Here is a 16,620-nt window from a genome sequence, read left to right on the forward strand (position 1 = left end):
ATTTGTGTGTGCAAGGTAGTAATCACTTGGGCGGATGTCACCTAGATACTGAACCTTTAAGGTTTTCAAATGATAAGCCACTACTTTAAATGAGAAACCCAAGAAAATAACCTCGTTGTAGGGGTGAAAGTCAAGGAAGTCGACGTGCCTAAAGAAGCCTCCCCTACCATATTTAAGATCCAAAATGTTATCATTGTTAGAGCTTCTTATCTATTTTTATTCCGCCGGTTGTGGCTATCCCGTTTCATGTTTTTCTTGCTCTTTGTGAGGCTTTGCACCTTTTTGAGACCTGGAGACTTTGTTGAATCTTTTGCTTATTAATGAGATGGTCGCATGCATCGTTCTGATGCGAAGGCCGGAGGACAACCTCATTTTCGAAAAAAAATATACTAAGATCGATGTATTACCTCACGACAAACACACCTCGGCAATGAACATAAAGTGATCCTCGCCAATACACACTATATCGTCACCTTGGACCGCCCGAGCACGGCATCATAGGATCTAGTCGCGCATTAGCCACTGTCCCCATGGCCTCGCCTTGGCGGAGAAAAGACTTATCGTGCCATTGCCTTGTACTAGATGAGAATACATCTAACAGCTCATTCTCGAAAAAAAAAAAATACATCTAACAGCCACGAGGATGGTGGCCATTCCATGGAATCTTGTGCAGGATCCACGGGTACATATGGGATCGAAAACACCTCATAGTGGGGTGAGACTGCAGGGTCGAACACAAGGTATGGGTCCATCTAAAGTAAGATAGCTGATGTCCTATGACCCAAGTTGCCCAGCCCTGAACTGACGGAGCCTGAATTACTCTTGCATTTGATCGCACCGGGTGCACATGCAACGACTTTTCTGTGCCCGGAAAAAAAACAGCTGCATCTAGGATCTAGCTATATACATGTGCACTTCACGCCTTCTTGGCGCCGGCGGCCTTGGCGAGCAGCGCCCTGGTGATCTCGACGCACAAGCCGGCGTTCCTGACGGCGAAGTCGTGGTACTCGTCGGAGAACACCACCTGCTCCGCGTGCTCCACCACCGTGCCCATGGCGCGCTCCTTCAGCGCGCCGCCCGAGCTGACACGATCGGCCACCTCCAGCGTCCGCAACGCATTCCCAGGATCCATCGCCGCAACCAGCCGCGCCTCACACGCCCGCCCCAGGAACGGCACGTCGTACTTGTCTGCCGCAACCAGGAGCGCGTGCAGCCGTCGCTCCGACGCCGATGTCGCCGTCGCCGCCGCAGCCGCGTCGAGGGTCCCGGTGTATAAGAAGGCCAGGAAGAGGGAGAGCTCGTCGTGGGCTAGCTCCGGGAGGGAGACGCAGCCGCCGGCGGGGGCCGCCTTGCACTCGTCGGAGCACAGCATGTGCTGGAACACCTCCGACCTCGCCGCCTGCACGCAATGCACGGCCGGGGTTAATTATTCGTTTATTCATCAGCGGGCCTAAACCCCAAAGGGCCGGCGGTGATGGTGGACATAAAGGAAGGCGGCTCACCAGGATGGCCTTGTGGGCCGGGATCGGCGGCCCATTTCCTGGTTTGACGACTATGTCGGTGTGGGCTCCCTCCACCCAGGCCGCCCCGAAGCCCTGCTCGAGGAACCCAGCCCGCTGGTTCGCCGCCTCCTCCCTGTCTCTCATCTCCTTCATCTGCTCCCATGCTTCTCTCATCCCCTGCTTCAACATCACAAAGAAAGAAAATTTAGGGTAATGACTTCCCGGCGTTACTGATTACGCATTTTAAAACTTTAACTGAACATTAGAAGCGTCAATCATGAGAGTGGCGTCAAGTGTCATTCTCACCGACCAAACTTTTCTGTTCAGACATGCATGCAATTCTGTGACGGAGACATGCGGCTCGCCGGTCGGTAAGATAGTACTGGCGGTGACGGCAGAGCAAACAAACCACGATGGACGAACTAATTAAGGCGCCCGTCGCATGCAGATGCAGGTCTTTCGTGTTTCTATGGAAACGATATTTCGCCATAGGACATCAGCTTAAGTATCTTGCTTGCTTACATGCAGAGCTCCATCACAGTTCGTGACAGCTTAAGTACACACGATTGATATGCAACATTGGAGACCATGAGGATTAATAAATTTGAGAGTTCTTGCCTTGGTGGAGCTGTCTCTGTGCTTGATCAATCCGCGGGGGGTCACCAAGCCACGCTCGTCCTGGCCGTCACCGGCGGCGTGATCGCCGTCGTTGAGGAAGGCGATGATGGCCTTGGAGCCTTCGTAGCACGGGGAGCATATGGTGTTCCTCGGAGGCCTGTAGATGGCGGCCATGGGGCCGCAGATGCAGCAGTCCATGCTTCGTTCTCCTTGGCAATGGTGGTGGTGGTGGTCGTGGTGGTGGCAGCAAGGTCGCCATTGCCGTGCGCTGCGTGAGGATATAAAGATGTCCGGGAGAAGGGAGGGAGGAGGATGGTGTGTTGCTTGCTTCTATATTTCTTTTCAAGGACTAGTATTTTTGGTGGTTGCTAGCCGACTAAAGCAACCACAAGCAGTACGTGGAACTAATTAATTAAAAATTCTCCTCCACTGTATTCTTCTAGGCTTAACTCTCATAACGAATGTACTCCAAAAGATAAAGACGTGTGAGGAATTTATCAATGTAGTTGCTGCATGGACATTGTCCACACACACTGACCTGCCATTTTCCAACACGGTAACACATATGTACTTGCATACTATTAAAATGAGCAGGATAACCAATCATCGGCAAATATTATTGCAGTTGGCTCTCGAGATTTTAATTCCCCACCAGAAAGAAAGGATGTCTTGCCTGTAAAGAAATCGTGCAGATATCGGCTGTTGGAATTTTCTTTAATGGTGGGCTTAGGTACAATTTGTCTACTGGATAAGAAAGATAGACAAGGCCAACTACTATGTACCAAACACAGCCACAGCTGTATATCAAACGCGTTTTAGCTATGTGCATAATTGATTTCGATGTAATTTTGAATCTCGGCATAACAGAGCAGTCATGATTTTTCTTTTTGAAATGGAGGTTGAAACCTCCGTCTCTGCATCATTATGATGCACACAATCGAGTCGTCTTTTTTCCTGGTGCCAAAGTGTTATATTTCTTTCACCCTTTTCCCTTAAGGTTCCCTGTGCAGTTTGTGACCAGCTGTTACTAATGCAGTAATATAATTTTGATTCTGCAATTTTCGGGGAAAAAAAGAGATCTTGATTCTGCAGTATGCTTGTGAGGTAGACAGGAGACGTATGTTCTAAGAAGGAAGGACAACAGACGGTGTCTTCAATTCCGTGTTTCTTTCCCTCTCTCCTCAAATATGAGTGGACATCATAAGAACACAATGTTCAGAAAAATAAATTCAGACAATTGGATGGTTCTAAGATGTTGCATGAAGGAATCATGGAGCAGAATGCTGAGAGGGACTTTCCAACCTGAGAAGAAGAGACTTTTGGGGAGCGACCTCAAAGATGTTGGAAGCTTGGAGGTTGGCACGTACTACATCATTAACAGGTTAACCACTACCCCCCAACTCATCCGACCCGACCATATCTGCATGAGTTGTTTCAGTTGGAACGAAATAAACAAGAGGCCGGAATATGATTGTTGGAAGAATGTTTGCCACGTAGTATTGATTGTGACAACGGCAACATTGTATACAAATTTAACAATCCAACAAATATACGCAGAAAATATGTGTAAGTGTAATCATATCTGTTTCGTGGGGAATTTGAAGGCATGTTCGTGCAATCACTGTCTCAGAAAGCGCCGCGCGCCAGTGTAAAAAGTGCGGTCCTTTTTTCCAATTGATTGTACTAGCTTAACAAGCATGTAAGGTGTGCGCATTGATGATAAAGCGTGCGTTTGTTGGTTTATCAATCAAGCTGCAACGCCATCGTCGATCATCTATATATCAAACTGAAAGGAGATCGGAACTGCAAACGTGCGTAAGAGTAGGTTTGTGCGTACGTTCGCCTAGCCTGTCGTCGTGCAATCACGATCACCGAGAGGTAAACGGGGTATGAATCCGGCGTTCATCATGCATGGTCCTGCATGTCAGCCGGCTAGCCGTAGCGTAGGATCGGTCGGGCTGCCTTTTCTTTTGAAACGGAGGCAAAAACTTTGCGTCCTGTATAAAGAAAGAATAGATTTTTTTGCATCACACATCCTTAACACAATATGGTGATTACTCTTGCAAAATAAAAGATCCTAACTTCTTTGCCTTAAGGGCAGTGGCGGAGCTTGAAAGAGAAAGTTGAACGGGCCGGACTAAAGAAGAGCACAATTTTTTTTTCCAAATTATGAATCATAAGGACATGTCACAAGGTTTTGCTAGAAGATATGTATATAATATGTACCAAAATCAATTCTCTTTTTCTTTTGAAGAACAAATCAATTCTTTATGAGTCTGATTGTCCTTGCCCATGAGTACCTAATTGCAATTTGCATAAAATCAAATCATTAGGTTTTTATTTATCACTACTTCACTAGCAAGACTGATCACTGGATGCATGGAACTGAACAAAATCTCCAAGTCAAAGAATCAGACTATTGCTTATCTAATTGACCATGTACCTGTGTGATGCGGCAGGGGGCTCGCTCAGGTCATGCGACTTGGAGTCGGAGGAAACCAACGGCAGGAATTGATGGCTGGCAGCACGCACTGGTAACTGGTGGTCGGTTGCTCCACAGCGCTCCGGTTGCTCCACGGCGGTCGGCAGCGTCTACAGAGAATTGGGGAAGTGCGTGCCTGAGACGAGGAGACGAGATGTTGTACATGTGCATGCGTGGGCTCAGTGGGCTGGGCTAAGATGACACATAGTTAATTTATTTTTGACAAATTCCTGGGCGGGCCATGGCCCTGTTCTGCCCCTACAGAGCTCCGCCCTTGCTTAAGGGTGACCCAAAGGCTTGCTGATACGTTTTCAACGTATCTATAATTTTTTATTATTCCATTCTGTTATACTATATATCTTAGATGTTTTACATTTATTTTATAGCAACTTTATATATTTTTTGAGACTAACCTATTGACATAGTGTCCAGTGCCAGTTGCTGTTTTTTTGCTTGTTTTCTACTTCGCAGAATATCAATACCAAACGAAGTTTAAATACCACGAAACTTTTTGATGATTTTTTTCTGGACATAATACAACTTGAGAGCCAATGAAGTGCCCTAGGGGAGGCCCACAGGGCCCACAAGGCACCAGGGCGTGCCAGAGGCCCCTGGCGCGCCCTAGTGGGTAGTGGGGCCCACAAGCCCCCTCTCCACCGCCTATCAGCTTATAAATACTTTAAAATCCCAAAACCCTAGGGGAGCAGAGAGATCAGGGTTTCCACCGCCGCAAGTTCCAGAACCATGAGATCCAATCTAGAGGCCTTTTCCGGCACCTTGCCGGAGGGGTCAACGATCACGAAGGGGTTCTTCATCAACACCCTTGCCCCTTCGACGTTGCATGAGTAGTTTACCACAGACCTACTGGTCCGTAGGCAGTAGCTAGATGGCTTCTTCTCTCTTTTAAATCTTCAATACAATGTTCTACTCGATGTTCTTTGGAGATCTATTTGATGTAACTCTTTTTTTGCGGTGTGTTTGTTGGGATCCAATAAATTGCGAGTTTATGGTCAGATCTATCTATGAATATTATTCGAGTCTTTGTTGAACTCTCTTATGCATGATTATTATAGCCTTGTATTTCTTTTTCGAAATTTTGGTTTGGTTTGACCAACTAGATGTTGGGGAACATAGTATTAATTTTTTTTGCCTACGACCACATAAGATCCATCTAGAAGAAGCATAGCAACGAGCGGGGAGAGTGTGTCCACTTACCCTCGTAGACCGAAAGTGGAAGCGTTTAGTAACGTGGTTGATGTAGTCGAACGTCTTCGCGATCCAACCGATCCAAGTACCGAACGTACGGCACCTCCGCGTTCAGCACACGTTCAGCTCGATGACGTTCCTCGGGCTCTTGATCCAGTTGAGAAAGAAGGAGAGTTCCGCCAGCACGACGGCGTGGCGATGGTGATGATGAAGTTACCGGCATAGGGCTTTGCCTAAGCACTACGACGATATGACCGAGGTGTGTAACTGTCGAGGGGGGGGGGCACCGCACACGGCTAAGACAAATCTTGGAGTGCCTCTGGTGTGCCCCTGCCCACGTATATAAAGGAGCGAGGAGGAGGAGGCCAGCCTAGGAGGAGCGCGTCTATAGGGGGAGTCCAACTAGGATTCTCAATCCTAGTTGGAGTCCCTTCCTTTTCCATGAGGGAAGAGAGGGAAGGAGTAGGAGAGGGAGAAGGAAGGAGAGGGGGGCGCCACCCCCTCTCTAGTCCAATTCGGACTTGCCATTGGGGGAGGGCGGGCAACCCTTGAGGCCCTTCTCTCCTTTCCCGTATGGCCCATTAAGGCCCACTACTTCCCTGGCGAATTTCCGTAACTCTCCGGTACTCCGAAAAATACCCGAATCACTCGGAACCTTTCCGATGTCCGAATTGTTGGGGGACGCAGTAATTTCAAAAAAAATCCTACGCACATGCAAGATCCATCTAGGTGATGCATAGCAACGAGAGGGAAGAGTGTTGTCCACGTACCCTCGTAGACCGTAAGCGGAAGCATTATGACAACACGGTTGATGTAGTCGAACATCTTCACGATCCGACCGATCCTAGCACCGAAGATACGACACCTCCGCGATCTGCACATGTTCAGCTCGGTGACGTCCCTCGTACTCTTGATCCAGTTGAGGCCGAGGGAGAGTTTCGTCAGCACGACGGCGTGGTGACGGTGATGATGAAGTTACCGGCGCAGGGCTTCGCCTAAACACTACGACGATATGACCGAGGTGTGTAACTGTGGAGGGGGGCACCACACACGGCTAAGAGGTTGTCTGTTGTGCCTTTGGGGTGTCCCCTGCCCACATATATAAAGGAGGGAGGAGGAGGCCGGCCCTAGAGGGGGCGCGCCAAGTGTGGGGAGTCCTACTAGGACTCCCAAGTCCTAGTAGGATTCCCCTTTTCCTTTCTGGAGTAGGAGAGAAGAAAGAGGGAAAGAGAGAGGGAGTAGGAAAGGGCAAGGGGGGGCGCTGCCCCCTTTCCCTAGTCCAATTCGAACTTATGGGGGGCGCCTCCTTCCCTTTGGCCTGCCTCCACTACTCCCGTATGGCCCAATAAGGCCCAATATTTCTCCCGGCGAATTCCCGTAACTCTCCGGTACTCCGAAAAATACCCGAATCACTCGAAACCTTTCCGATGTCCGAATATATCCTTCCAATATATCGATTTTTACCTCTCGACCATTTTGAGACTCCTCGTCATGTCCCCGATCTCATCTGGGACTCTAAACAAATATTGCTCATCAAATCACATAACTCATAATACAAATCGTCATTGAACATTAAGCGTGTGAACCCTACGGGTTCGAGAACTCTGTAGACATGACCGAGACACATCACCGGTCAATAACCAATAGCGGAACCTAGATGCTCATATTGGCTCCTACATATTCTATGAAGATCTTTATTGGTCAAACCGCATAACAACATACGTTGTTCCCTTTATCATCGGTATGTTACTTGCCCGAGATTTGATCGTCGGTATCTCAATACCTAGTTCAATCTCTGTCGGTGTCAAAACTGGAGGATCTCGGGTAGGGGGTCCCGAACTGTGCGTCTAAGGAGGATGATAACGGGAGGTAGGGGACACAATGTTTTACATAGGTTCGGGCCCTCTTGATGGAGGTAAAACCCTACGTCCTGCTTGATTAATATTGATGATATGGGTAGTACAAGAGTAGATCTACCACGAGATCAGAGAGGCTAAACCCTAGAAGCTAGCCTATGGTATGATTGTATGTTGTCCTACGGAGTAAAACCCTCCGGTTTATATAGACATCAGAGAGGTTAGGGTTACACAAGGTCAGTTACAAAGGAGGAGATATACATATCCGTATTGCCTAGCTTGCCTTCCACGCCAAGTAGAGTCCCATCCGGACACGAGACAAAGTCTTCAATCATGTATCTTCATAGTCTAACAGTCCGGCCAATGGATATAGTCCGGCTGTCCAGAGACCCCCTTATCCAGGACTCCCACAGTAGCCCCTGAACCAGGCTTTCAATGACGATGAGTCCGGCGCAAAGTAGTGTCTTCGGCATTGCAAGGCGGGTTCCTCCTCCGAATACACCACGGAAGAATTTGAATACAAGGATAGTGTCCGACCCTGCAAAATAAGTTCCACATACCACCGTAGATAGAATAATATTTCCACAAATCCAATTTGCTGACTTGTTTTGGCAACACGACATTATGTCACGGCCTGGTGATTATTCGAACCGTTTCTTTTAACTAGCCCTGCACACAACGCGAGGCAGTTTTTTGACACGTCTTGTCAAAGCAAAGATCGTGTCCCCTTATCACAGGATTCTCATCAATACGGGCGTGGGTAACCCAACCACGTCTAGGACTCCTAGATTATAGGCAAGCCCCAAACGGCCACGGAGAGGATGCTCGGTATTCACCCTCTTTATAAAGGGCCAAGGCTTTCACTTTTTTCCCTCCCGTGCTCAATCGAATCCTTCCCTCGCCTCGAGTTCTAACACCCAAAGCCCAGGTCAGGTGCTCCGGATCTTCAACCATGTCCGGATCCAGCCTTCAAGGCCGATGGATGCCCTCCTCCGTTACGGAAGAAGATATCAAGAAATTGAGGGAGGCCAGATATCTGACCGCCGAAGTTTCGCATCGGCTGCCTGCCCTAGGGCAGGTCGTCCCTACTCCTAAACCCAACGAAGACGTCGTGTTCATCTACCACTTCCTCCGAGGTCTAGGGCTCGCTCTGGATCCCTTCGTAAGGGGTTTGATGTTTTACTATGGGCTAGACTTCCACGATCTAGCCCCGGACTCCTTTCTTCACATCTCGGCATTTATTGTCGTGTGTGAGGCCTTCCTCCGCTTTACCCCTCACTTCGGCCTGTGGCTCAAGACTTTTGATGTGAAGCCGAAGACAATCGAGGGACATCATGCAGCATGCGGAGGAGCATTAATAAGCAAGATTGCAAGAGCTCCATGGCCAAAAGGTTCCTTTCCAAAGGTGTGCGGATTATGGCAACGGGAGTGGTTTTACATCACAGCTCCCAGAAGTGCCAAGTGGGTGGCTCCCCCCGCTTTCCGCTCGGGCCCCCCACAACAACTGATGTCATGGATTAGCAGAGGGCTGAGCTGGGGTCCAGCCAAGGACGTGCCTATACTGCAAAGCCGCATTCAAGATCTCTTCGAGGGAGATTTTAATTTGGTCATGGTAATGCAAGTCATGCTGGTTCGCCAAGTCCAGCCTTGCAAACACCGGCCCCTTCGCTTGTGGGAGTTCAACCTAGAAGGACCGTGCGCTATTCAAAGCTTCCTCGGCCTGACGCATGAGGAGATGTACAAGTCATTCTTCGGACCTCAAATAGAGTGCCCGGATACTACCGAGGACGTGGGCCTGAGCAGCAACCGCGCCGCCGAACAAGTAAGTAATCCTCTAGCCAGACACACTGTCTTTTATTTACCATGACGTCATTCCTGAAAAATCGCCCTTTGACCAGGACTGGCTAACAAAGGCGAAGATGATTCGGTGTTCGGCCCCCCTCCCTGAGGGTTTGGAAAACCTGGTACTGGAAAAGATGCGTGAGCTCGCACCCTGCCGGAGCCCTCGAAGGAAGATACGGGGGGAATAATATGGGCGAAAGCGGGCCCCCATCGCTGCCAGTTCCAACCGAGGGAATGAGCGCCTCCATAAGGGAGGATGACTAGGGAGAAGATTCTGACCTTCTCTCGCTACGGGGGAGGAAGAGGACTGCCTTTGAGGATCCGGAAACCGAGGCCTCCAAACGGGAGAAGAAGTCTCCAACAGAGGGTCCTGCCTTGGGGGTGCTTTTGCCACACAAAGTCCGCGCGGGGATCGGCCCTCCAACGAGTCGTAAGTGATCAAAAAAATACTTTAATAGTGAAGGTATACTACCTTTCCTGTAAGGAAAATAACCAAAGCATATATCTTGCAGTTCGGACCTGAGCCCTTCTCAGCTGAGCTCGTCTTCGGCGGATCTTCTTCTGGAGATGATGGAGAGCGAAACGCCTCCCCCGGACTGCCCCGCTCAAGAAGTGGGCGACCTCGAAGTGTCGTCACGGAGGGCCTCTCCGGATCCGGTGAGGCCAGAAGATAATCCCATAGTCACTCGAAGTCCCCAGCGTCCGGCTCTCGAAGAGAGCAAACAAAAGAGTCTGGCACCATCTGGTATGCGGTCGGACGTTCTGAGGGAGCTGTTGGAGCGAGCGGCCATCTCAGAAGAACACCGTACGTTGATGGGTACGGTGATGGAAAGAATTTCGTCCGCCGAAAGCGGATTACATGAAGCCTTTATGAGTCTACTGATGGGCTTTGAGGTACGTGAAATGATATACCTTTTGATAGTACCGCACATGTTAGGTGTGCCCTGTGTTGATAGTAGCCCCTGAGACTCTGGTTGTCGTCGAGAACAGCGGCGAACAGAGGATCATAGTCCCAGGTAATAACCAGTACTGCATTTATGTGCAGGTGGTGGAAGCTCCGGTGGCTAGCCGGACTAATGAGTTTGCCGAACTAAAGCGGCAACTAGATGCGGCAGACGCCAACATCGAGCTTGTTAACAAGCGGCTTGACAAGTCACAAGGTAAGTAAAGTTTTCTGGTGAATGTCACATAATAAGAGCAGCATGATGCCAGTATCTTTAATATGTTGTGACTGCAGACGGAGCTGCCACCATGGAGACCCTTCGGGTGGAACTTGCCCGAGCCAAGGAACAAGCAAGAGTTAGTAACGCGGTTGCTTTGAAGGCGGCCGAAGAGCTAAGAGCCGAGAAGGCCGCGCGTTGCGAAAGCAAAGAGAAGATGGCCAAGATGGCTGTAGAATTAAAAGACAGTGCCGACCGTTGCCAGTTCCTTGAAGAAGAGAACCGAGTGAAGGCAGCGGACCTTGAAAAGGCCACGATGGAGACCAAAGACACTCGCTCTGCTATGAGGGCGAAGAAGGAGGAGCTGCGCGAAGCCGGGGATATTGCGGCTGGGAAGCCCTTTCTGCTGCAGAGGAAGTTCGGAGATCCGCGGTATGCCCCTCTTGATCGGCTGTGGAGTTTGGCAGACGCATATATGGACTTGGCGGCAAGCGTTGTCGATGCGGTCGAATACTTCCGAGATCAGACAGATCGTGAAGTGGACAAGCTGTTCTGGTCGCAATTTAACGTTCCAGAGCGTCCGCTTCCCTTGACTGATCAGCTAGCCGAGTGGGCCGAACTTAATAGGTTGTTCGGACTTGCCATGAGGTCCGTCGTAGATCATTTGTGGCCGGAGAAGCCGAAGCCGAACAACTATTTCTGCTTAGTGCAGCAGTTCCTTGGTGCAGTGCCACGCATCAATGCGATGAAGAGGTTGGCGTGCATAGTAGGCTTGCAGATGGCCTTTGCTCGTGTCAAGGCATACGGAGATGGATGCTACCACTGTTGCGGCGCAAGGTTCGGCCATAGGCCGAGTAGCTGCCGAGCACTATTTTGAAGAGGTTCTTGAGGGTGCTCGTTTGATAGAGGCCCAGTGTTCGAAGAATATTATGTTTGAGTGACATGTATCCCCATTGTAAACACAATGTTTTTATGAAATGTAGTAAGGGTGTATTTATACCTTTGCCGGAAGTAATATGGTGCCTCATGTGCGGCTGTTTATGTATATATGTATATAACCTGAAAGATTGCAGTCGTCGGCTTCAATCCCCACGCATATAATGCGGAGGTGCTCGCAAAAAACGCATGTTCACACTTAACCCAACGTCTTGGTCCTATTAAGGAGGTGATAGCGCAGCGAACGAGGCAACCGGACTATGATGCTTTAACACTTTCACTTAGCCATAGGAGTTTGACGGTGGGGCTACTATATAGCCCCTGGTGGCTCCGCACTCTCCCGAACTCGGGGTGCGTATATGCCTGGCCGGGAAACGACCCTTCATTAAAGCGGAGGAATTCTAACATTCCGATAGTTCATCGAGTGGTTGACCAGTCTCGCGCTATATCATGACAGTCAGTTTTCGGCTTTCTTTACTAAGGTGCTCGTCCGGACGAACCAGGGCACAATCGCAGTAGTTCTCCTGGTGCTGCCTTAGCCAATAGAACGGAACGTAAGGCACCAAAACAAAGGAGCCGGGCAAACCCAACATTTGACCAAAGACATGATTTGGAGCTGATGCATATAAGGCCAAACTCGCGACGCCGAACACTCCCTAAGGTATTCGGTCTTTATGGTATAAACCGGGCCTAAAGAGTGCCCTTTGTAAGAAGCCCCTTGTGCCCGGGTACGTGCGTTATTCTGACGTGGCCACATGCCAAGACGTCAGCATCCTTCTCAATATGTACTGAGAATCCGAGGGATGTAAAGCAACAAGAGACAATAAAAAAGGTTCACGCAGGGTCTTAATCTAAAAAGAATCCTTGGAGCGGGTCCTTGCTGCACGTCTGCGCCTGTGTCTCCGTTGTGCCGTATCCTGGACGGGTGTAGCACGATGGTCATCTGTAAAAGAGAGGAACTTAGGTGAAAAGTTGTCGTGCAAAAAGGTAGTTTTTAAAGAAACCATGTATAATTAAAGATAAGTAAAAATTGCCACTTGTCTGCGCGCGTTAAGCCCCTTGTATTTGTAATAGGGGTGTGGCCATCAATCCGGTATGAATTACATATAGCTGCGCCGGACTCGTCTAACCGTGTCCGTGGTCTTGACGGCCTATCAAATGCTTTAGTTGGTGAGGCCGTTTTTAGTGTGCGGCTGCCAAGGCAGTCGCACTCTCTTCGGCGCGCAAATATCGCTCAATATTTCCATGCACTGCAATGATGCCACGTGGACCGGGCATCTTGAGCACGAGGGAAGCGTAATGCAGTATTGCATTGAAGCGAGTGAAAGCTTCGCGTCCAAGTAGTGCTTGATAGCCACTTTGGAACGGAGCAATGTGGAAGGTTAAATGTTTGATACGGAAGTTATCGGGGAAGCCGAATATAACCTCTAGTAGCAGGGAGCCCGTGCAGTGAGCCCCGGGGCCTAGCGTTACTCCTTTAAAGGTAGTGTTGCTATGGCACATTTTCGTTGGGTCTATCCCCATTTCGTGGATTATATCCTGGTATACTAGGTTTAAACAGCTGCCACCGTCCATCAGGACTCGTGTAACATGGTATGCGTCAATTATTGGGTCTATTACCAGGGCAGCCCATCCTGCACGCCGGATACTTGCTGAGTAATCACGATGGTCAAAAGTGATCGGTTGAGACGACCAGTGGCAGGACTCCGCGGTGATAGGCCCTTGGGCATATTTTTCTGGGAGTGCCGCTTTGTTTCTCCCCTTGATCACGTGTAATACGTTGACTGTTTTGACTTCTGGTGGAAACTTCTTTTGTTCCCTAGTGTCTTGCTTGGGAGGCTCATCCTCGTCTTCGCTTGGTGTATCCTCCCCCTTGTGTACGACGTTGAGCTTGCCGAACTGCTTGAAGACCCAACATTCTCTATGGGTATGATTAGCAGGTTTACCGGGGGTGCTATGGATCTAACATACTTGGTCCAGAATTTTGTTTAGGCTGGACAGTTCGTCTCTGGCGCATTTAGAGGGCTGCTTTTGCTGACTTTGCCAAGAGCTTCTAAATCCGGCGTTTACTGCCGTGCTCTTCGTGATGTCTTCTTTATTCCGGTGTTTGTTATTGTTGTTGCACCGTGATTTCCCGTTTCCATCTCTAACTTCGGATGTACTTGGGTCGCTGATGCTGCATCTGGCTAGCCAGCTATCCTCACCCACGCAAAAGCGGTCATGAGGCTTGTTAATGCTGCCATTGTTCTCGGCTTTTCTTGGCCGAGGTGTCTGGCAAGCCATTCGTCACGAATGCTATGCTTAAAAGCTGCCAAGGCTTCGGCGTCCGGACAGTCGACTATTTGGTTCTTTTTAGTAAGAAACATGTTCCAAAGTTTTCGGGCTGACTCTCCGGGCTGTTGAGTTATATGACTCAAATCGTCCGCGTCCGGAGGTCGGATGTAAGTCCCCTGAAAATTTGCCAGAAAAGCATCTTCGAGCTCTTCCCAGCTTCCAATGGAACTTTCGGGGAGGCTCTTAAGCCAGTGCTGAGCTGGCCCTTTGAGTTTGAGGGGTAAATACTTAATGGCGTGGAGGTCATCTCCTCGAGCCATATGGATATGGAGGATATAATCCTCAATCCAGACACCAGGGTCTGTTGTTCCGTCGTATGCCTCTATATTTACGGGTTTGAATCCCTCTAGAAATTCATGATCCAGCACCTCATCGGTGAAACATAGGGGGTGTGCGGCACACCTGTATCCGGGTGTACCGCGTTCTTTGGATGTTTGCTGTATTGTGTTGTATGCTGGAGCGCGCTTACGTGGCCATAGATGGATCTGGTTGTGCCGTCCTTTTGATGCGAGTCCTCGCGTGGATCGCGTATTGGCTTATGTGCGGCGTTGTTTGCCGCTCTGTGTTGGCCGTGAAGTCGCCTATCCGGCCAGATGGCTGTTTTGATTTTTGGTTGTGGGGGATCTAAGGCCTCCTCATCGAATTCAGGTAGCAACTTCCGCTTCAGGTAGCTCTTGGTGGGGCGATTACCGCCGTACTTTGCAGCTGTGTTGAGTACTTTGCTCCATCTGATTTGGAGTGTGTCTTGCGCAACTTTGAGCCTTTGCTTCTGCTTTTTTAGACTCCTCGCGGTGGCAACGAGCCTTTGATGGGCATTCTGTTGCTCCGGGTGTCCGTCCGGTGTGACGTCATCTGGACTATGATCTTTCACAGAGTCGGGTTGTTCGGCTTGATTCTCCGTGTTGCCGTGGTCCGACAATGGTTCCCCCTGCTCTAACGCTGGGTCTGTATGATCATTGTTTCTGTTGAGGTGGGATTTGGGGCAGCGCTTATGCCACTGTTTTGACTGCTTCTCGAGGGAACAATCCTTCATTGCGTCCTTCCGTTCCTCGTCGTCGTTTTCCTTTGGTGTGTCCACCATGTATACGTCATGTGGTGAAGTGGGCGTCCAGTGCCCTGGGGCAGTGGTTCCTGTTCGTCTCGTGCATCGCCGTCCATACCGTCGATGTATTCGGAGTCGGAGTCGAGCATGTCGGTTAAGTCATCGACAGTGGCTATTAAGTGGGTGGTGGGTGGGCGACGAATTTCTTCGTCATCCGCATCCCAATCCTGCTGGGCATAGTTCGGCCAGGATTCTCCTGACAAGGAGAGAGACTTTAATGACTTCAGTATATCGCCGAAGGGCGAGTATTGAAAGAAATCTGTGGAGGTAAACTCCATGATTGGCGCCCAACCGGATTCGATCGGAGCGAGCGCAGGCGGTTTGGAGTCCGTGGCCAGAGAAGTATCCGACAGTTCAACAACACGACTCTCGTGCAAGGTAGAGTTGATGTTCGGCTCGATCGCCGCTGAGGGTAAGGCCTCCGTGGCGGGGTCCATCCACCCATCTGCAGAAGGCGCAACTGGCTCTGAATTGAGGGTTAGAGCGGCCGCCGGTGCGATCTCCTTACACTGTCCGATGGTAGAGCTAAGTCGTACTCATCGTGACCGTGTGACGCACAAGGCAGAGGCTCGAATCCGTCGAAGATCAAGTCTCCACGGATATCGGCCGCGTAGTTTGAGCTTCCAAACCTGACTTGGTGGCCAGGGGTGTAACTTTCAACCTACTCCAGATGGCCAAGTGAATTGGCCTGTAGTGCAAAGCCGCCGAACACGAAGATTTGTCCGGGGAGAAAAGTCTCACCCTGGACTGCATCGCTATCGATGATAGTAGGAGCCATCAAGCCTAACGTCGATGACATAGAGGAACTCTCAATGAAAGCACCAATGTCGGTGTCAAAACCGGCGGATCTCAGGTAGGGGGTCCCGAACTGTGCATCTAAGGCGGATGGTAACAGGAGGCAGGGGACACAATGTTTTACCCAAGTTCGGGCCCTCTTGATGGAGGTAAAACCCTACGTCCTGCTTGATTAATATTGATGATATGGGTAGTACAAGAGTAGATCTACCACGAGATCAGAGAGGCTAAACCCTAGAAGCTAGCCTATGGTAAGATTGTATGTTGTCCTACGGACTAAAACCCTCCGGTTTATATAGACACCGGAGAGGTTAGGGTTACACAAGGTCGGTTACAAAGGAGGAGATATACATATCCATATTGCCTAGCTTGCCTTCCACGCCAAGTAGAGTCCCATCCGGACACAAGACGAAGTCTTCAATCCTGTATCTTCATAGTCTAACAGTCCGGCCAATGGATATAGTCCGGCTGTCGGAGACCCCCTTATCCAGGACTCCCACAATCTCATTACCGGCAAGTCTCTTTACTCGTTCTGTAATGCTTCTTCCCGCAACTAACTCATTAGTCACAATGCTTGCAAGGCTTAGAGTGATGTGCATTACCGAGAGGGCCCAGAGATACCTCTTCGATACATGGAGTGAAAAATCCTAATCTCGATCTATGCCAACTCAACAAACACCATCGGAGACACCTGTAGAGCATCTTTATAATCACCCAGTTACGTTGTGACGTTTGATAGCACACAAGGTGTTCCTACGGTATTCGGGAGTTGCATAATCTCATAGTC

At 49.7% G+C, this 16,620-nt stretch overlaps 1 protein-coding gene across 1 annotated transcript; it reads right to left on the reverse strand.

The window, feature by feature from the left end:
* Nucleotides 1-605: 605 nt before the first annotated feature.
* Nucleotides 606-2,644, reverse strand: LOC123082099 (BTB/POZ domain-containing protein At3g56230). The gene is made up of 3 exons (XM_044504515.1): nt 2,121-2,644; nt 1,503-1,679; nt 606-1,399 (listed from the first exon to the last, which is right to left on the reverse strand). Exons 1-3 carry the CDS (start codon nt 2,316-2,318, stop codon nt 917-919), a joined length of 858 nt encoding a protein of 285 aa, XP_044360450.1. The 5' UTR covers nt 2,319-2,644; the 3' UTR covers nt 606-916.
* Between the last annotated feature and the right edge of the window lie 13,976 nt (nt 2,645-16,620).

This window comes from Triticum aestivum, chromosome 4A, assembly GCF_018294505.1.
Source record: "Triticum aestivum cultivar Chinese Spring chromosome 4A, IWGSC CS RefSeq v2.1, whole genome shotgun sequence".
NCBI lineage: Eukaryota > Viridiplantae > Streptophyta > Magnoliopsida > Poales > Poaceae > Triticum > Triticum aestivum.

What these genes read in the sequence shown, in the direction of transcription:
- LOC123082099 (XM_044504515.1), bottom strand. Translation starts at nt 2,318, where the DNA reads ATGGACTGCTGCATCTGCGGCCCCATGGCCGCCATCTACAGGCCTCCG. An exon ending in ACAGAGACAGCTCCACCAAG is followed by an intron (nt 1,680 to 2,120) that starts GCAAGAACTCTC and finishes ATGTTGAAGCAG; the next exon opens with GGGATGAGAGAAGCATGGGA. An exon ending in CGGCCCACAAGGCCATCCTG is followed by an intron (nt 1,400 to 1,502) that starts GTGAGCCGCCTT and finishes CATTGCGTGCAG; the next exon opens with GCGGCGAGGTCGGAGGTGTT.